Source organism: Eretmochelys imbricata, chromosome 8 (assembly GCF_965152235.1).
Source record: "Eretmochelys imbricata isolate rEreImb1 chromosome 8, rEreImb1.hap1, whole genome shotgun sequence".
Lineage (NCBI taxonomy): Eukaryota > Metazoa > Chordata > Testudines > Cheloniidae > Eretmochelys > Eretmochelys imbricata.
In genome coordinates this window covers 96,825,936-96,847,564 of record NC_135579.1, presented here as the reverse complement: position 1 = coordinate 96,847,564, position 21,629 = coordinate 96,825,936, and the positions used below count along the sequence as shown (strand labels likewise).

The 21,629-nt window shown below is 46.8% G+C and overlaps 1 protein-coding gene across 1 annotated transcript in view; it reads right to left on the bottom strand.

Annotated features, from left to right (window-relative positions):
* LRP8 (LDL receptor related protein 8) overlaps window positions 1-21,629 on the bottom strand; it is a 296,358-nt gene that overhangs the window by 25,329 nt on the left and 249,400 nt on the right. Inside the window, exons 6-10 of the mRNA XM_077824837.1 lie at window positions 14,043-14,165; window positions 13,543-13,665; window positions 10,107-10,226; window positions 9,854-9,979; window positions 6,210-6,381 (exon numbers count right to left, since the gene is read on the bottom strand). Coding sequence (XP_077680963.1) covers window positions 6,210-6,381; window positions 9,854-9,979; window positions 10,107-10,226; window positions 13,543-13,665; window positions 14,043-14,165 — 664 coding nt within the window. The remainder of the gene's footprint in view (window positions 1-6,209; window positions 6,382-9,853; window positions 9,980-10,106; window positions 10,227-13,542; window positions 13,666-14,042; window positions 14,166-21,629) is intronic.

Genomic DNA, 21,629 nt, shown 5'->3' with positions numbered 1-21,629 from the left:
AATGTGCCCCTATAAATCGTATTCTTTGTTCAAGGGCTAATGTGGATTTTTTTAAGTTTAGCTGGAGACCTAATTCCCGGAAGAGAAAGAGGGCTGTCTGAGTGGAAGTTAGTACTGCTTCATAAGACTGGCCCTCAAGTAGTCAGTCATTGAGTTATCAGAAGACTAAAATTGCTTCTTTCCAAAGATAGAAAGCTACTACTGCTAGTACCTAAGATCAGTCTTCACCATCCATCTTTCTTTGGCATGAGAAAATACTTTGAGTAAAACCCTTTTCCCCTGTGAGAGGATGGGACTGGTTCTATCGCTCCTAATTGAAGGAGAGAGTCTACCTCGACTCAGTATACTGTGAGAGGGATCCCTGAAGGATGGGAAGGGGAGTGGGAGGGATGTAAAGTGGATGGTGTAAACCAATATTATAGTCCACTTGTCTGTTGTAATACACTGCTAGGCCTGTTGGAAATGGGAAAGGTGATCTCCAAAAGAAGGAAGCTGGGCAAAAGGTTGCAGCTTGCGAACTTAGAGGTGAGAGAGGAGTTGAGCCCTCAACCAACCTGTCAAAATTGTTGTTTCAATTATGACTGGGTTGGATTGTTGTTTCAATTATGACTGAAGGAGGATGAGAAGCTCCTTTCCTCTTGAGTTTTTGTCTCTTTCTAGTCAGCTCAGTGGTTCTGTGAAATCCAGAGAACTGGGCTGGGTGTGATTTCTTGGTAGTTTGAGAACTGTTAAATCTCCTCTTGTTTGTAGTAGAGGAAACGTCAGTCTGGCCCTGGAGTCCTTCAGCATGTGCAAGGATTCATCTGTAGTCCCTGAGAAGAGCTTCTGACCATCAAATGGGAGGTCCTCAACAGTATTCTGAACCTCTCTCAGGAGCCCCGACAGCTGTAGCCATGACACCCTGCACATGACAACCGCTGTAGAGATGGACCTAGCGGCAGCGTCTGCAGCACCCAAGGACATTTGGAGAAAGGGTCTGGCTAATAACTGACCCTCCTTAATGATGGCCTGGAAGTACTCTCTATGCTCCTGTGGAGGATGTTCAATAAAGGTTGCAAACTTCTTGTAATTTGTGAAGTCATACTTGGTCTTGATTGCCTGATAGTTTGAGATCCAAAATTGGAAGGTCACAGATGAGTATGCCTTTCAGCCAAAAAGATCTAACATCTTCTGGTCCTTATCATAAGGAATAGACCAGGAGTAATGCTGTTTACCCCACTTTTTTACAGCATCCACCATTAGGGAATTAGGTGGGGGAGTGGGAAAACAAAAATTCTGAGTCCCTGAGGGGTACATTATATTTCTTATCTACCCATTTACAAGTTGGCAGGATGGTGGCAGAAGTTTGCCAAACAATCTTTGCTGGATACAGGAGTGCTTCATTAATGGGTAGCACAATCCCAGTGGGTATAGCCCACTGCAGAATGTCCAGGAGTTTGTGTTGTGAGACTTTAACCTTCTCAAGAAATATCTGGAGGCTGTCAGCCACCCTCTTCACAAGGTCCTGGAATTGGCTGGAAGTTGGTAAATTGCTGCCGATACGCTGTCCAAGGATCCCAGTATGGCCGTTCAAAATCAGTCCAGAAAGACCCCTGAGCAGCATGGCAAATCAAAGCTGGGTACACACATGGTTGGGTCAGTTATAAGAGACTGGTTTCTGATGTCAGCTGCAGACCATTCTTCATGCCACATCAACGATGCAGAGAAATCTGGGCAGGGCACGTGGGCAGACAACAGGGGCCTCTCTGACAAGTATGCTTTTTGGGTGGTCGAAGACACTGTGTATAGTGGTAGGCTCAGGTCTGCCCTGATCTTCTCAAACATTGTAGTTGTAGCCTCCACATGACATATATGTGAACAAACGATGTTGCTTAACAGGGAGCCCTGGTACTGGTGTGGGTCAAACTGTCCCAGTCACGATGCACATGGTTGAGAGTAGTTGTGGGTCAACCAACTTGACCTGAGACGAATGTAGCCAGACTGGAGCAACATATTCTGCTGTGGAGTATCAGAGGGCTAAACTGGATGATCAGAGAGTTTGAGCGTTTGCTCCCCATGAAGTGCTGGCCAATTTACTTAGGAGGTTGTCACATGACCTCACCTTAGCTACAGTTTTCCTCAAGTGGTTAAGATATGTGAGAGATCTGATCTAGGATTCCTCTGAGTCAGACTGGGTGGGATTTGTATTTCAAGCAATGTCCATTGAGAAGGACAGTCAGTTCTTGGGCTGCTCTGCCATTGTAAAAATGGAACACATTCGGAACAGTCTTGGTCACATTTACTGATTGTAAGTACCACCAAATACAGTATTCAGCCATCTTAGTCAAGTCAGCATTTAGGTGTCTTCAAGTTCTAGGCATGACTGTGCTTGGACGCCTAAGCAAACGTCATCTGTGCACATGAACTGTGGGACTGGGTAAGCAAGAGGTCATTTGTGTACAGATTGAAAAGCAACAGTGCCAGCCCAGAGCTTTGGGTAGACTGCTGGTTTGTCTTTTCCACAGGCTAACTCTGTCTCCCATGTGCACTTGGAAACATCTGTTGTGGAGAAGGTCAATGACGTTGACTACATATGCTGGAAGTGCTCTTGACAATTTGACTGAGAGCCCCGTGCACCAGACCACATCATATGCTGCTGGCAGGTCCAGAAATATGGCTCCTGTCTTCAGGTTTTTCTGAAAATCATTTTTGAAGAATGTTTTCAAAACTAGCACTTGATTGCAGGTACTCCAACCTGTCCAAAAGCCTGCTTGCTTCATGCTGAGCACTGATTCCACTTCTGGGAGATGCGCTTGGGAGCGAGATGCTCCAGCACCTTGAATGGCACAGACAACGGGGATATCAGTTGATAGCTTGCAATATTATGTGGCTCTTTCCCCAGTTTCAGGAGAGCAATGACTTTTGACATTAACAATGTCTTTGGAATTCACTCTTTGTGAAGAACTGCACCAGTCACTGATAAGCATGAGTCCTGAGGTGCTTCAATCATATGGCAATATGTTGTCATAACCAGGAGCAGTGCCACAATTACTGTCACTTACGATTTGGTCTAACTGTGGCTGTGAATGACTCTACGTGTTGCTGAGTCTCTGACAGAACTGGCAGCTTGGTTTGGTATGCCAGGTGGTTGGCTTAGGGATGGTGACTGCTAAGCTTTGCCGAGACAGCAAATAAAATTCCAGCATTTCCAGCTTAAGTGTATGATGTCTAGATTTTGAGCAGTCTTCCCATTGTGCCTGTCTAGCAGCCTCCAGTGACTCGATTACATGGTCAGCAATACCTGGATCACCAGAGGATCCATAGTGACCAAGCAGTTTAGTAACATTCAGCATGAAGGCACAGCATGTAGACTGGACGGTGGTTGTGCAATATGGATGCACAAGCAGCTTTGAAGATGGCTCCTCGGAATCAACTGAAAGCTTTGTAGACCAGGATGATCTGTGATGGTATGGAGATGACATTTTTCTAGAGCTTCTGTGTACTTTTTCCAGTCTGCCTTTCTGAAGTTCCATCTTGGTTTGTCAAAGGATCTAATGATTGGGAGTTGTAGGCCAAAGTGGATAATGGAAGGTCTGTGTGGGACGTCTTTCAAGACGAGACAATGATACAGGTTGGGAGTGGCCATCCATGGATGACACCCAGCATAAATCAGGAGAGCATTCTCTTGCCGGTAATTATTTGCTATACCACTTGTTTACATCCTGCTATGGCATCTCAAATTAATTACAGATTACACTTCCCCGTAGAATGTGGCAGGTGGAGTTCTGCTCCATCACCAATGGGGCACCAAGGTCTTTTGCATGAACAGTATTCAATATCAGTGCAGATGTCATTATTTTAAACAGAAGAGTTAACAGCTAATAGGTAATTCTGACACAAAAGCTCATTGTGAAGAAGATCTAAGGCCTGTGGAAAAGCTAACACAAACAGGAGTAAAAGAGACAAATGTCCTGCTGCTTGGACAGAAAACAAACTCTTGATGTAGCCATGAGAAGGGCATGAGCACCTATCTGAACTCTGGAGGTATTCACTGCCAGTGTGCTTCAGAAGAAGCAGTGTGTGTTAAATAATTCTCTGTGTATGTATGTGTAACCCTTACCCACCCCAGATACACGTTTTCTAGAGTGTCAGACTTTCAGAGTGAAATCTCAGCATCCATCCCAACCATCTTCCTATTTACACTGCCCCAGTGTGCTCACAGGGCTATTTACATACCTGGCTAGTCACTTCATTACCTCATCACAGCTTGGGCAAATTTCCCTAACCCTGGAATCTGAGCTACGGCAGCCTACAGACACCCTGTAGCTCTGTTACTTACTGAAACTAGTAAATGGCCCTCTGATCATTAGCTGAAAACCAGAACAAATCACTACAGATGCTGCAATAGGGTGCAATACCAATGCAAATGAGAGTGCACAAGAAGGAGGCTTGGTGCATAAATGAAATGCAGCTGCACTTTTTGATTAAACACACGACTAGCAAACACATCTGGATACTGTGTTCCAGTGACAAGCAGACTATGTTTTCAGCAGGTGCCTGTTACATAATATGGGGATGGGTGCCATAAAAACACCTGGAGAGGGGGATAGAGTGGAAAAAAATATGGTATGGTTTAAGGCACTGGACCACAGTTTAGGAGTCACGACTCTGTGGATCTGCCAGAGATTTCCTGTGCAAGGTTGGGCAATTCGCAATGGCTGTATGCGCAATGGGGACATAAGTGATGCAATGCTGAATGTTGCAGCACCTGGCTCTTAGGTGCCCTGCTGCTTAGTGGAATTCACAACCCCAAGTCAGGCACCCACCCAAGCTTCCCACACAATGTATGGGGAGAATTAGGCACCTAAGAATGGGATTCACAAGAGCCAGCAAGCTGAGTGGGGAGCTGTCTAAACTATCCAAAGGAAATACTGTGGGGAAGGGGTGTGGCCTAAGCCCTGCCCCTCAAAAGCAGTTAGGTGCCTAACTTCAGGCCTCCCTCTGCTCAAATCCACAGCTGCAAACCCTCTCCTGCAGTCACAAGCACCTAACTCTGTATGAAATACTTTAAATATTCAGTGGAGCAGGGACTGGAACCTGGATCTCCCAGGGAAGTGCCCTAATCACTGGACTATACAGTTGTTTCCATGCCCTCTCTGGCCCAGTTACCGGTTAAGTATTTCATACACAATGGAGCAGCTTCAGCAGGAGAGACTGGGAGAGACTCATTCCAGGATGCCGCATAGCCTTGGAAGGTGGGAGACCTGGGTTCGTGTCCCTGATCCACATCAGGGAGACAAGGCATTTGAACCCAGCTCTCCCACATCCTGGGTAAGTGCTCTAACCACCGGGGTATTGGGGGAAGGGTCCGTGGCGCTGTCACCAAGTTTCATGCAGGATCTGATCTGTTAGCTATGCTCTGAACACACCCATAGGATTGGGTCCCACTGGTGGAAGAGGTGGGGAAATGCCACATTTGTGAAATCTGCAGGGGCTTAGGTGAGTGAGGTGCCACACTCCTCAGTCCTGTCAGGACTTAGGTGGCTGTGCACATGCCCATAAGTACAAACTTAGGCACCTAGGGATTTTATTGGTGGAAATGTAGGCACCCACGGGGGCTTAGGTAGTAGCTGAGCTGTGGTTTTGTGAATGTCAATGTCGCCTAAATGTTGGACTTAGGCGGCTAAAGTATCAGTTAGGTACCTAAACCCCATTTGTGAACATACCCCTTAGTCTCTGTGCATTCCCCATCTGTAAAATGATGATAATGGCACTTCCTTTCTCCCACTCTTTGCCTCTGTTGTGTATTAGACAGTAACCTCTTCGGGGCACGTCCTGTCTCTGTGTTTTTGAGCAACATATACTACAGAGAGGCCCTGATTTCAGCTGGGGTCTCTAAACACTGTTGTAATACAAATACATAACTCCTCAGGCAATGTGTGTGTGTGCAAACTTGCAGAGGTATCTGTTGGTACCACGAAAATGCTCTTGTGTTCTCCGATCAGATACCTGGTCATATGCCTGCACGTTTTTGTAGGCCCACTTAAAATCTGGGCCAGCGTGTGTAACCAAATAAAAAGAGAGACACTCCGTGGTCCTATAGACAGACGCTGCTCACCATGCCGCTGTTCAATAGAACGGGGGCATCCTTACAGATCATCATTATTATCAGTAGTATAAAATGAACCATACTATGTGTACCAGAACGCGTACCTGCCCTGGCCCATTACCTGTATATCTTTCTGTAGAACAAATCACACCAGTATATCCTGTTTGTTGCCACCTCCACATCCAAAGCCACCACATTCTTCAGCATGGGGATGATGCGAGAGTAGTCCCTTTTCACCAGATCTATCTTACGTACCTCGTGGCGGTTGGTGAAGATCAGGTATGGACTCTTGCCTATCACAGAAAACAAACAGGCATGGCTTTTATTTTACCAGCTGACTTGAGAGCAGAGGTCCAAGTGCCACATCCAGCTCTCATTATGCAGGGCATAACATTGAGGGTGATCTCACTGAAGCCAAAGGCACCATGCTGCCCGCTTTATTTGCGGTTATATCCTGTGAGGGAGTTTTGCTGTGTACCAGAAGCAAATGTCACTATTTCCCAGAGGGGGAGCTGTTACATCAGAACATGAAGAGTCTGAGCAGCAGCAGCAGCTTGCCAGAGCAGCAGCAACATTTGCTCTTATTCTGCTCAACATGTTAAGAAGTCACAAGTGAAAGAAACACTGAGGGGTTTCTTCACTCTAGATGATACATTTTTAACTGGTGTAGGGTCTGATTCGGGTTGCTCATGCCTGGATGAGCTAGGGGGGCTGGGGGCGAGTAGGCACAGCCACCCCTCCCCAACTTGCAAGCAGGGGGCAGTCAGAGGCCTCCTCGGGGTTGCACTGCTTGAGTACGAAGTGCAGAGGGACATTAGTGCCATGTCCAAGGAGATGGGCCCATGCCTGGCCACTGGCGATTGGCTCTGCAGATAGCACATCTGGCACCTCCTAACAGGAGGGGTGGGGGCACACTTAAGTATGCTCCAGCAAGAGCTCTTGGATTCACTCAGCTGGTGTCTGTCCTTTGCAGGCATGAAGCCTCTGGCCCCAACAGCTCATGTCAAATGTAATGGCATCCACCTCTACTGGGGTTGAGGTACTAAGGCCACAGGCCAGCCCAGAAATTCTAACAGGAAATGTCGAATATATTTTTCTTATGACAAACTCAGGAGAGATGGAAGCATATTATCTGTGTTATTTTCCTCAGGAAAAAATGTATGCATCTCAGCTTCCTTTGTGACTGAGTTCTTACTCAGACAAACCTCCCATTGCAGGGAGCGTAGATATGACAAAGGGATGAGCACTGCTTGTAAGGACCGAACCCTGGAGATATGTGCTGTCAGTGACCCTCAAAACCATCAGAAGTGGTGGATAATTCTGCATAGTTTCAGTGTGTTGACCTTTGACCTCAGCTCAGGGGATCAGGTAAATAAACATTTATATCTTAGAAAAAGTGAAGATGCTTGCTAAATGAGTGCAAATTAAACTAAATCTATAATGCAAGCAGGAGTAAGCAAAGAAATGTAAAGGTCATTTTAAAATGGGCTTTTCAGTGAGCCTGAAGCCTAGTATTTAGCTTGAGGCTACTGGTAGTAATAGTATACGGTCACATTAGGTCTAGTACGAATTAACATAAGTAAGTAACCTTGGGTCAGAAGACTTAGCCATATATATCATCTGATAAATGGTCTTGACCACAAAGGCTTTGTTTAGCTAGTCTCCTTAACTTCTATCTGCACAAATGATACAATTGTTGGAGCCCCCAAAATGGGTGCAGGCATGACAAATATGAACAGAAGGCCAAAACCTAATCAAATATGGTCTTAGAAATAGGTGGGTGTAAGCAGAGGTGGAATAAAGATTGGTGGGGCCCTGGACCAGAGCAAGTGGGGAGCTCCTGCCTGCAGCCCTGCCCACATACCCACCCATTCTGTCCCTTCCCTCTGTGTCCCTGCCCTGTTCCACCCACATTCCGTACCCCATCTGCGGTCCCACATTTGCTCCTTTCAGCCCTGCCCCCACTGCAACCCCAAGACTGGAGAAGCTCTGTCCCCCAGCCACGGCCCTAGGGCCACAGTGGGGAGTAAGAGCTCCCCAGCCCTCAGACCGCAGCAGGGAGCTAGAGTTCCTTCAGTCTCAGGGCCGCAGATGAGGTCCCCACACTGGGGCTTCCCCTGCCACCTGGCACTGCTGCTGGGGAGTGAGGTTGGGGTGCAGGGGCTTCCTCTGCCCCACCCACCCAGCAATCCTGCCAGGGAATGGGGTCGGGGCACGGGAGTGCCCATTTTTTCAGGGCCTCCTAATTGGCCAGGGCCCCTGGGCAGAGATCCCATTGGCCCAGTGGCTAATGTGCCACTGGGTGCAAGGAATAAGTCCATAAAAGAGGCTCAAACCCAACCCTCAGCAGGAGTGACAACCTTAATGCTTAATCTCACCCTAAGGGGAACCCAAATTCATGAGTATACCTGATGAGGAATCTGCTGTTACTCTTGTTTTTCTAATTCTGTGATTTTTGTTTCTATTCATCATGGTATTAATAAAACTCAAAGTCTTTCTCTGTCTCTCACAGTCATCATCCTAATTAATCTCTGTGTAGTCCCCAAAGAACAAACCTATTAGTGATAAGTGCATTCTGCACCTCAAATTAATCATCAGACTACAAGTGGGAGCTTTGCTTGAGTAAGGACTGCATGATTTATCCCAGTGTCTCCTATTTTCAGTGGTGAGAAGTCACTTCCTAAAAGACTTGAACTGAGGGGAAAATATTTAAGGAAAGAGTGAGTTTATTGAGAGTTACCCAGCTCCCACTTGGAGGCAAAGGCACCCTGCACCATGGGGGATAGATGGGACACAGGGAACACTGGGAAGGGAAAAAAGAGCGATACAGGAGAAAGCTGAGCAAAGGTTCCATTTGGAGTTCTAAAAATGTGAGCCCCACCTCCACCCTCCAAGCCTGATAGGGCTCTCCCAGCAGGCACTCTGGCTTTAAAGCTACCCTGCAGAGACCCTGAGGGGCCAGGAATTTCTGAGCAGGGAGCAGAAGGGTGGGTCCTAGGACAACCCCTAGGTGACAACTTCAGCTGCCCCCAGACAGTGCAAGGAAGGGGTCCGGCGCGTACATAAAGTCTGCTGGACATGCTGACTTTAAGGACTTTTTATATACAATATATTAGGTATAATAAGAAAACTTATCTGAAATTCCCAGGACAAAACTTTACTGAGCCAGCTCCCTCAGGAAATCACTCCACCAAAGGCCAATCCCTTCCATGAAATGATATTCAACATGGCTGATCCTAGACCTTTTATAATATAGCTTTCCAGCTCCCTGACATTAGCATATTTTCTTTTGCAATGAGCTGGGACGTTTGTTTCTTTTAGAGCAAGTGAGCTGCTGCGCTGTTCTTTTTGAGATTCGTGTAGAGTTTGGGGAGACGTGGGGGATGGGTCTGCGGGAAGGGCTGGCTAATCCAACTATTTTTGATTGTGTTCCTTTTTTCTTATTATTACTTAATTTTTGCTGCACTGTTTTTAAACACCTGTCAAGAGACTTTCCTTTTTAGTCTCATCTTCAAACTGCCAACTGCTGACTGTAATCTTGAGCTGCACACACTGCTAAAATATTCTGATCTGCATGACGAGTGGAGCTGTTGCCTCGGGACACATCTGCTGTAGCAGTTTTGTATAGTTTTAAATGAATGCATTTGGCTTTTAATTTTCCTTTTGTCTCCTTTCCCCCAACCCTTGGCCCATGGACCCACGTTTCTTTATAACACTCATACTACTGGGTCAGTCGGGTTTGAGTGCTTGCCGGGGTTGCCTTACCTACGGCTTTGCAGTTCTTGGACAGGGTGTCCATCTCGTATCCCTCGTAGCATTCACATTTGTAGTCCCCTTTGTAATTAATGCAGATCTGGCTACAAGCGTCTGGATTCTCACATTCATCTATGTCTGAAAGGAGCGTTTGAAACCCATCAATAACTTGAAATCAAACCATCTGTGATGGAGCAATGCTGGAGTGACTATAATTACGTCTCTGTACAGTGAAACAAGAGACTGCTGTTTGCATGTAAATTACCTCCACACGTTTTTTTATCCAGAAGCTTGTATCCGGGAGGGCATTCACATTCATAACCGATCTTCAAGTCTTTGCATATGTGTGAGCACCCACCGTTGTTGATCGAACATTCATTTTGGTCTAAAAGAAGCATACAGATTATGTAGGATAAAGGATGTTTTTTAATTACAAGACTGAGTACGTTAAAAGGCGTTGAGGTACCCAGAAATGTTTCAGTAGCTACCAGCTGCTGGTGATTGGGAGCCAGCAGCATGGAGCGCACTAGTGACTTCACAAATAGAAAACACCCACCAAAATTCTCTCTTTCTCGGTAACACTCCAAACTGACATTTTAAAGTCCCTTTGGACTAGAAACCAGTGGCCTAAAATGCAAATCAGAGACCCTGGGGATACTGTACAAAATTCTTGGGTTCGCAGTTCCCATCCAGTCATAAATCTTTTGCTTCCAGGCATTAACTGCCTGAGAATTATCCCCATTTGACTTCCCCCTCTCCCTACTCTGGTGGCACATACCAAACTGTTTCCTTGAGCTGTAATAATCCATTCCAGGACAGTCATCCGACCCAATGGTCCCAGCTAACTGGGGAGAGTCTATGTGGTATTAGATATTCCCATCTAATACACCAGGGCAATCTATGCTGAGAGAGCCCCAGCATACACCAAGGTACAGTCCTTTGGAGATATTCCCACCTCACTTATGTACAGTCCGTACACAAGACACCCCGAGCTAACAGTGAGATGTGGACAGTCTGACTGCTGACAGCCTAATCTAACTCATGTGTACAGTCTATACAGTGATAGTCCCATCTAAGACCAAAATGCTGTCTCATCAAATGCTGTTTTTCCCCCTTGTGCAAGAGCTGAAATTGAAAGAGTAGAATTATTGCATCCTCGTAACTATAACTGGAGAGAGGTTGAGGAAGGTTGTTTTCTTGCCAGAAAAAACATTTTTCTTGTTGTTCCAATTAACCTATACAAGGTGAAGAGAAATTTCTTCCTCTGTCTAGGATTGCTGATGCAGATGATGTGGGAGTTCTGGGGCATAGCGGTTCACTTGGGCATGCAGCCCATCAGCTTGAAGCTTTACTGTAATATACAGTCAGATTTATTTATTTTTACTTCTTGCTTCTGTGGATACCATTGTGTAGCAGTGTAGCAGCAGAACCATTAAACCAGTACCCTTGGAAGAGAATAAAAACAACAACAAGCCAATTAAAGTCAACGGGCTAGGAAAACATTGCACCAGGAGAGACAGCGACTCGGATGTAGTATGCTTCCACTTTCCTAACAAAGAAATAAGCATGTTATTAATAGCAGCAAGATCACTAGGCTCTGAGTCGCTGTCCACAGAGTCGTACTGTGTGCCATAGCTGTTCTTTGACATTTATTAAATGGAAATTGCCTTTTACTATCGTTATATTGGCCTCTAGCCTATTAGGCTGAACACATGCACACACACACAGACTTCAAAATGCTATAGGTTATTGTAACTTAAACAAGGATTTGCATGTCAATCACACTTCTGGTTACAGGGGTGCTTTGTAGCATGGATATAAAAACTACTCGAGCTCTGGTTCTCTCACTGCAGCTCTTATCATAGGCCTAGAAGTAGGCCAACTGTGCTCAATTTTCTATTATGGAAGAACAGCCAATTACCCAAACTGGGGCCACATATCCACCTGACAATTTAAATAAGATGACTAATAAAACTCTGCATTGTTTGGCGCCCTTCTGAGGATCTCAAAGTGCTACGGAGAGGTGCTAAGTACACTTATGCCCCATTTTACAGACGGGGAAACTGAGACAGACAGTGGTTAAATGACTTGCTCAAGGTCACACAGTGAGCCAGTGGCTGGAACAGAACCTGTATCTCCTGACTCCCACTTCCCTGTTCTAATTACCTGCATGTTGCTGGCGGCGCCCCTTATGTTGTGCCATGTGAGCGCCACTCCAGAGGGTGCCAGAGCCGGTTCCCTCTGGATACTGCTGAGGAAAAAACTTCCGGCACCGGTGCATGTGCCGAGCACACACACCTACTATGGAATGGGCATGAGCAAGCACTCGAAGAAGAACAGCAATGTTAAATCACTGTCTCCCAAGCATACGCTCACATAGACTCCTCTGTGCTGAGTCAGGTGTGAGTGAAAGGCGTCATGCATCAATGTTCACGGGCTGACGATTCTGGGTGGAGGTGGAGAGCCTATGAGATCCCCCTGTACAGGTTCCCCGTCTCTCTGTTTGGGTTGATACGGAGTGACAGGCGACACAAGTGGCTTGGCTGGCCTTTGTCAGCTCAGGGATAAAGGACAAAAGTCAGCACTAGAACTTCAGACCTTGGTCAGGGTCACGTTTCCCTATTTCTGAATCAGGGTTTGAAAGAAAAAAAAAAATCTTCCTATATTTTTTCACCCAGTTACATTTTCTGAACTAGCCTCTTTGTACTACCAATATTTGAAGCCAGATTACTGCTGGTGTGCCAGCAATCTTTGAGGCCAGGTGTGCAAGGGTGGAAGGGAAGAGCACAAGGAGCCTTTCCCATACACCTTTGCATGTGAGCCAGCCACAATCGCAGTCCTTGCACTGCCTGAGTACTCCAAACTAGTGCTGCTGCTGGCAGTATTCTCCTAAAAGGAGGGATGAAAGCTCAATAACCCACCTATTTCCTGCACCAAGGAGTCCTCCAGGAAGAATGGAACTGCTCTTTGGTGGTGTGGTTTGGATTCTCTTGACCTTCTAACAATGTCGATGAGGCAAACAGGTGCTTATCAGAGATGTGCTTTTATGGCATCTGTGATTTTCACTAACTTGGAATCCAATGTAATTTTACACAGAGGGAATTTTTATCAGGCTCATTTGACACCATGCCCTTAATCCCTAACAAAAACCTCAATAACATGGAATCATAGAACACGAAGGGACCTCAAGAGGTCATCTAGTCCAGTCCCCTGCATGTAGAATATGGAACATGTAGAAACTGGAAATGGAAAACACCCATAGAACTCACTATCTGACAATAATACTCAGAAATCAGTTTCTATCTTTAAAGCATTTTACAAACACTAATTAGCCCACACACCAGTAATTACCTGGTGTCAGGGGGATCAGAATTTATGAGTTCCTTGCTCCTGGTCCTGTGCTCAGATCACACATCCCTCCATGAAGACAAAGTGCATTTCTTGGTGGAGTAGAATGGAGCCTCTGGGCAAGCCTCCAGTCACATCTGTGCAAGCCCAATGACCTCAGAAAGCCAGAGAGCCCAATTCTGCTTCCATTTATATCCATGCAATGGGTACAGTGTGTGCAGAGAGAGAGAGAGAGACAGAGTGCAGCTAGGAATGGCATTAGCAGCCACATGTTGTTATTCTGCTAGTCATGAGCACCAGAGAGAGAAGAGGTTAACACAGCAGCAATAAGAGGAAAGAGGTGTGTACTGTACCACATTCTTTCACAGGCTCGTCAGACCCGTCCCTGCAGTCTCTATGTGAATCGCACACTTTGACTCCATCAATGCACTCTCCATTTTTACACTGAAACTTCCTGGGGCTTTCACACGTGGACTCTGTTGTGTTGGGCAAGAGAGGAAAGCGACTAAATTAGATTAGGGTCATGATAATGAAGACTGAACATCAAGCTTCAAGAGGTTAAAATTAGCAGTAATGAGATGGTGTTAAGCAAAAGAATATTTAGACTGAACATCATGCAGGAATTTTTTTTTCAAAGAGTGAGGTCTATTAGGACTTTGGAAAAGTTCCTAAAGAAGCCCCATTACTGGACTAATTTAAAATGCTCTGTAAGGAACAACCCTGCATTGGCCTGGGGAGATGGATTAGGAAAGCTAATAGGTCTTTTAAATCTCCAGTGCCTACAATGCTCTAACTGAGCTGGACTTCTTATTGTATCATACACTGGAGTGTAAGGTGCATTGGCTAAACGTACCGTTAATGCAGCCTGCCTCATCGCTGTTGTCAGGACAGTCGTGTACCTTGTTGCACTGCTTTGCTCCATCGATACAGGTCCCGTCCCCACACTGGAACTCATCAGGGCGGCAGGTCACCAGTGCTTTAAAATGACACCAGGATGGATTTTAAATGGCTTCATACAATAGTCTTTAACCACATACAACAGACTCTTCATTTGTCTTATTAACCTGTACCTAACATGCTCCCTGGGCTCCTCTACCCAATTTAAAACATGAATTATATGCAGAGTTCACTGAGTATATTAAAGGGTTCAACAGAAACTCAGTAACTCTTTCCCTGTGCAGGGAGCTTTAAGAGTTAACAAACTTGGGCTCTGGGAGACCAACAGGGGTGAGGGCTCGTCACTGAGAATGTCCTGCCTGTGGCCCTCAGATGTTTAAACATGGCAGCTGAGGTGCGCCAGTTGATCTTACCACCCATGGCAGAGCACAGGGAGTGAAGTGGGTCTCTAAGCTTAGCCAGGACCAGCCCGTACAGGGCAAAACCAATACCTTGAATAGCAGCCCACAGCCAATCAGTGCAGACAATGGAGCTTCCTGTCGGAAACAACGGTAAGCAAGTGGGCAGCCAAATTCTGTGCTCACGGAAGTTTGAGTGGTCTTCAGCTTTAGCCCATACGAGGCGCACTGCTGCACTCCAATTCAAAGAAGATGAAGGTAGGGAGGGCCATGTGCTGACGCTGGCTACCTTGCCTCAGCTTTTTATTTATTTTAGAGACAAAAAGATTTTTTTAAAAAATACATTTTGAAACATGTCCAGCCTGAGCTCATGGGCCAAATTCATCCCTGGTGTAACTCCACTAAAGTCAATGCAGTTACACCAGGGATCAATCTAGGACTGGAGATGCTGAGTACTCAGAAGTCAAACTGAAGACCAAAGGGAGCTGTGAGAATTCAGCTGAGAGCCAGGCTTCGTGCTACATTACGGTCTGAAAACATCTCGGCAGACTCAGACCATGTTTCAAGCCTGGAACTAATTTTCCTGGTCAGGTTATTATTACTGACTCAAAACAGGTCTTCACAACAGAAACATTAAGAAATCCCTCTGCTACAGAGGGCTAGAGCCTTGCAACACTTGGAGTTACGATGCTTAACTTCTGAGTACCTGGCTGCCTAGTGAAATTCACAACCTTGATTTAGGTGCTCAGGGTCCCTACACAATGCTGGGGGAGAGTCAGGTGCCAGAGAAAGGGATTCACAGAAACCACCACACTGAGCTGCCAAAACTAGCCAGTAGGAAATGCTGAGGAAGGGGTTGGGTCTAAGCCCTCCCCCTCAAAGGGAATTAGGCACCTAACTCCACCAGAGGGAGGCGTCTCCGCCCACTTGGAATTCACAGCTCTGAACCCTTTCCCTAACCCTGGAGTTAAGCCCTAAGCCAGTCCTTTCTGGCAAGAAACCTAGGAGGAGTTGGAGGAAATGGTGATGGGCCCCCTTGTGCTCAAAAGACCAGGGGTTAGGGCACTCACCTGGGATGTGGGAAACCAGGATTCAAGTCCCTGCTCCAAATCAGGCAGGGCAGGGACCTGAACCTGGGTCTCCCACAACATCCCAGGTGAACGCAACTAATTGCTGGGCTGTAGTGTGTAGCACCACTGCCTCCTCTGTCTTCTGTGTGAGTTAGGCGTGTCCTGATGAGGCCCTGCAGGCAAGACAGGTGGGAGAATGACTGATCTGAAAATCCCACCAGGGCTGGGTGTGAGCTAGAACACCAGGTTACTCGGTGGTGTCAGGACTTAGGTGTCACTCTGCTTCAGGCACATATATGATTAGGCAGCAGCCGAGTGGGGTTTTGTGAATGCCAGTGGCACCTAAACGCTGAACTTAAGCACCTAAAGGGGCAGGTAGACATCTACGTCCCCCTTGTGAATCTAGCCCAGAGCCCCTACCTGAAGCCATGTCTTCCTCAAGGTTATGTTAACAAACGGCCTCCATAGCTGAGACTCTCATTTATACTGACAATGAATAAGGCTATGATCAAGTCACAGAGGTCGTGAAAGTCATGGAAACTGTGACTTCCAGCAACCTCTGTGACTTCAGCAGTGGGAAGCAGCAAGGTCCTCTGCTGCCCATGGGGGCTGCAAGCTGCAGGGGCTGCCAGAGGTGGTGGGGAACCCCCAAGCTTGTGGGCAGTGGGGGAACCCCTGAGCTCTCAGCCACCACAGGCCCCCAATGCTGTGGATGGTCAGGGTACCCCACAGCTCCCGGCGGACATGGGAGCCGGTAGCATCCCACAGCTCTTGGCCCCTGCAGGTGGTGGGAGAACCTCCAGCTCCCAGGCCCCGTGGGCCCCTGGAGCTGCGGGCAGTGGGGGTACCCTGCAGCTCCCGGCCCCCATGGGCAGCAGGGGACCCCTCCTGAGCTACAGGTGTATCCCGCAACCCCCAGCTGCTGCAGGTGGCTCCTATCCCCTGCGCAGCAGCCCCACTTCAGGTGGTGTGGTGACCCGCAGATCCCCATTTTGTCCCAGATGCTTTTAGTAAAAGTCAGACTAAAAATATCCGTGACAAAATCTTAGCCTTAACAATGAGTACAGAAGCTCTATAGATGCTCATGGATAGCAGCCGCCAGTTTGATTGCAAAGGAGATCTACAGCCCCCTGGGTATGTTACACATTACAGTTCAGAGGAGACCATCTTCCAAATGTTTCCTCAAAATTCTATTAAAGTAGCAAACCATTTGAAAGTCTTTACTGTTGTGTTTCTCCTTTGGGGGCTGAAGCTGGGTTTTACATGACAGAAAATCATTGCTGCTGAATAGCTATAGGAGGTCAGAGCTGATGCTAATTCATGTAATCCGAAGCCACGTGGCAGCATTTCCTTGACGATTTCACAAACTGTCTTTAAATACAGAAATTATGGCTTCTTCGAGTGCTTGCTCATGTCCATTCCAATTAGGTGTAGGTGTGCCACGTGCACGATTGTCAGAAAGTTTTTCCTCTAGCCGTATCCGTCGGGTCAGCTGTGGAGCCCCGTGGAGTGGCACCTTTATGGCAGTGTATATAGGTCCTTGCTGACACACCTTCTGCTCAGTTCTTTCTTACTGCCAGTGATGGCTGTTGGAGCAGCTCGGTCTTGTGTATTGAAAGTGCCTACTTAGCGGTCTTTCTTTGAATAGTTGTTGTAAATAGTCACCCACTAGCGTTAATTAGTTGAATAGTACTTAGCTGGAAGATCTTCCCTGATTCCCTTTCCACCGGACAGGGGCATGCCTTGGTCCCAGGGCTTTAAGCCCTGTGAGACGTGCCTGAAGCCTATGCCACGTGGTGATCCGCAGGATTCCTGCCTCAAGTGCCTCGGGAAGGGTCATCAGGAGGATAGGTACAAGATACGTAGGGGTTTTAAGCCCAGAACAAAGAAGGAGAGAGACTCTTGCCTGAAGCTCCTCCTAATGAAATCTGCACTTTGCCAACAGCCTCAATGCGCAGCGCACCGGCGTGGGAACCCTTGGCACTGAGGAACGACTCCTGTAAGAAGCATCGACATCGGCACTGCTCCCCGGCCCCGAGGCTCAGCTCCACCTCACGGTACCATTCACAATTGCCGGTGCTGCATAAGAAGAAGATGGACAAGGGTCGCTCACCGGCACGGCACACCAGTGGGGTGTGTCCTGCGTTGGGACTCCCCAGACCTGGCCTGCAAGTCCCACAGCTGTCGACTCCAGCCATGACAGGGGGGCCGCTGAGTCCAGTGCGGATGGGCTCTCCAGTGCTGTTGGACCTATCAGTGGACAGGCCAGTAGTCCTTCCCTTGTTCCCAGACCTCATCACACAAGAAAACGGCAGGATACGACATCCTAACCTGGAGTCCCGCCACCCCACAGCGTGGAAGCTCCATGGTTAAACCAGTCTCAACTTCAGTTCAGGAGGTCTTTCTCGGAAGCAGGAAGCCCTCTACTCGAGCCACTTACCTCACCAAGTGGAAGCAGTTCTTGATTTGGTCTATGCAGAAGGGTACTCCTGCACCACAAGTCTTGATCCCATATGTTTTGGACTACCTGCTCAACTTGAAATGGCAGGGGTTGGTGACCTCTTCGATCAGGGTACACTTGGCTGCCATCTCTGCCTTTCACCCAGGGGTAGAGGATAGGTCAGTCTTTGGAAACCTGATGGTAGGCCGCTTCCTCAAGGGGCTGGATAGACTGTGTCCTCAGGTGAGGCAGCCTCTTCCTCATTGGGACCTCAATCTAGTCCTTGCCAGGCTTATGGACCCCCTCTACTTGAGCCCATGGCAACATGTTCCTTGCTTTACCTATCTTGGAAGGTAGCTTTCCTAGTGGCCATCAGCTCAGCCAGAAGGGTCTCTGAATTCAAGGTGCTGACATCTGAGCCCCCTTTTATAAAGACAAGGTGCAACTTCACCCACACCCTGCGTTTCTCCCTAAAGTAGTCTCTCAATTCTATACAAATCAGGACATTTCCTCAAGCCACATGCCAATAACAGAGATCGCATGCTTCATTAATTGGATGTGAGATGTGCCCTGGCTTTCTATATCAAGCGCACAAAGCCATTTCAGAAGTCCCCAGAGCTCTTCATCACCGTCGCAGAGAGGATGAAAGGGCTTTCCATCTCCTCCCAACACATATCATCTTAGATCATGTCGTGCATCAGGACTTGCTATGACTTGGCCAAGATTCCGGCCCCAACGTTGACAGCGCACTCTACAAGAGCTCAAGAATCATATGCCACTTTCCTAGCTCAAGTGCCCATTCAGGACATATGCAGGGCAGCCACATGATCCTGTATCCATACCTTCACCTCGCATTACGCAATTTCTCAACAGTCCAGAGATGACGCAGCATTTGGCAGAGCAGTGCTGCAGTCTGCAACCAGAGGAACTCCGACCCCTCCTCCAAGAGTACGGCTTGGGAGTCACCTAATTGGAATGGACATGAGCAAGCACTTGAAGAAGAAAAAACTGTTCTTCTTCGAGATGTGTTGTTCATGTCCATTCCAAATCCCACCCGCCTCTCCTCTGTTGGGAGTATTCAGGCAAGAAGGAACGGAGCAGGCGGTGGGTTGGCAAGTAACTCCAGGGGGCTCCACAGCTTACCCGAGGGGTACCGCTAGAGGAAAAACCTTCCGACAATCTCAAAGAACAACAGTTATGAGAGGAAGGTAGCCATTTTTTTTTAGATACCCCAAAAAGAGCCAAGAGACATTAAGTGAACTACCAGCAAGTATCATAAAGTGCAAGCCATGGCACAGTGTTATTCTTCACAGCATCATACAGGATGCAAAATGCAGATTTAGGATGACTTCAGTTGACTAAACTCTAGCATGTACAGAATTGCTGCATGACATTTTATATAGCAATGACAACTGCAGCACCTGTGGAGGCATGGGGGAAACTTAGCATTTATAAATACAGCATGACAAAATAAAGCTGTGAAGCGGCACTGTCCCCTTCCCCCCAGAAAGAAGTCAAACGCACCCAATAAATGCACAAAGATAAACCTTTTGCAAAAAACCCTAAGGGAAAAAGCTTTCCCAAGTAATAAACAGTGTCCTAGGAGCCACAGCTTTGTTACCATCAAATTCTAGAAGCTAAATAATTGTGAGACAGGTAAGTGGATGGCAGACCTCGAGAGCAACATCTAGTGGACCTACTGGATCATCAGTTTCATTTTCTTCCTTGTAGGTGGCACTCTTTCCTCTAAATCAGCAGTGAAGCAATTGCCCAACCCAATCCTACACTTATTCAAGTTAGTGAGATTTTTGTCACTCAGTTCAACGAGAGAAGGCCTGCAGTTTATCAAGTAATTTGGGACTCTCAAGACAAAAAGGCTCTATGCACCTTGAATATATTTATTTATTATTAGTAGTAATATTAGTAACAATAATAAGACTCCCTAATTTAGGTTTTATTTAAAAATAATAATTTAACCAACCTTACTGTAAAGAGAAATGTTTCCATTTTGTAGAAAATGAAATCCATTTGTACGAAACCCAAACCCAATATTGTACAGCTGCATGAGAATTTGAGGGGAAACTTGTTAACACTAGTTTAGTGTCTTTATCCAAGCTGAATGGACAGCAAAATGCATAAATACCAGATGGTGCAAAGACTTAGTATGGAAAAAAATACTTTTACAATTGGAAAAGTACAGTGATCAGAATAATTCACCAGAAGTTTGAAAAGTGTGATTTTCACAGGTGCTGATCACCTGTACCTCCAACTGACCCAATGGGAACTGCACATGCTTAGCGCCTCCGAAATACGGCCACTGAGGGCCTCACATTTGGCATCCGACACTTCTGACCATTTTGGCTAAGGTTTGTAACACAAAAGCCAAAGAAGTTAATAAGCATAAAAGGAACCATAAAACTCCACAGCCTGGGGTTCAACACAGTTCCTATAAACATGGTTTGAAGCCTAACCTTCCCATGAGCCATATCCCCCACTGTCTCTCCAGTGGTCAGTTTATTGCTCTTTCCCTGAACATCTGGATAAGCGGAATGAGCAGCTGAGCTAAATTTAACTCTTTGGTCACCAAGGACCAGGTAGTCCCCTAAAACCCTATCGGATGTGAAAAGAACATTCAATTTTTAAAAATTCTTTCACTTTTATCACCTAAGTGTGACAAGGGGAACAATTTAAAAAAAGAAAAGGAGTACTTGTGGCACCTTAGAGACTAACAAATTTATTTGAGCATAAGCTTTCGTGAGCTACAGCTCACTTCATCGGATCCTCCTGAAGATCGAAACAACAGACTGGACTTCTACATAGAGTGCTTCCGCTGACATGCACGGGCTGAAATTGTGGAAAAGCAGCATCACTTGACCCATAACCTCAGCCGTGCAGAACACAATGCCATCCACAGCCTCAGAAACAACTCTGACATCATAATCAAAAAGGCTGACAAAGGAGGTGCTGTCGTCATCATGAATAGGTCGGAATATGAACAAGAGGCTGCTCGGCAGCTCTCCAACACCACTTTCTACAAGCCCTTACCCTCTGATCCCACTGAGAGTTACCAAAAGAAACTACAGCATTTGCTCAAGAAACTCCCTGAAAAAGCACAAGAACAAATCCGCACAGACACACCCCTAAAACTCCGACCAGGGGTATTCTGTCTGCTACCCAAGATCCATAAACCTGGAAATCCTGGACGCCCCATCATCTCAGGCATTGGCACCCTGACAGCAGGATTGTCTGGCTATGTAGACTCCCTCCTCAGGCCCTACACTTCCAGCACTCCCAGCGATCTTCAAGACACCACTGACTTCCTGAGGAAACTACAATACATCGGTGATCTTCCTGAAAACGCCATCCTGGCCACTGTGGATGTAGAAGCCCTCTACACCAACATTCCACACAAAGATGGACTACAAGCCATCAGGAACAGTATCCCCGACAATGTCACGGCAATCCCGGTGGCTGAACTTTGTGACTTTGTCCTCACCCATAACTATTTCACATTTGGGGACAATGTATACCTTCAAATCAGCAGCACTGCTATGGGTACCCGCATGGCCCCACAGTATGCCAACATTTTTATGGCTGACTTAGAACAACGCTTCCTCAGCTCTCGTCCCCTAATG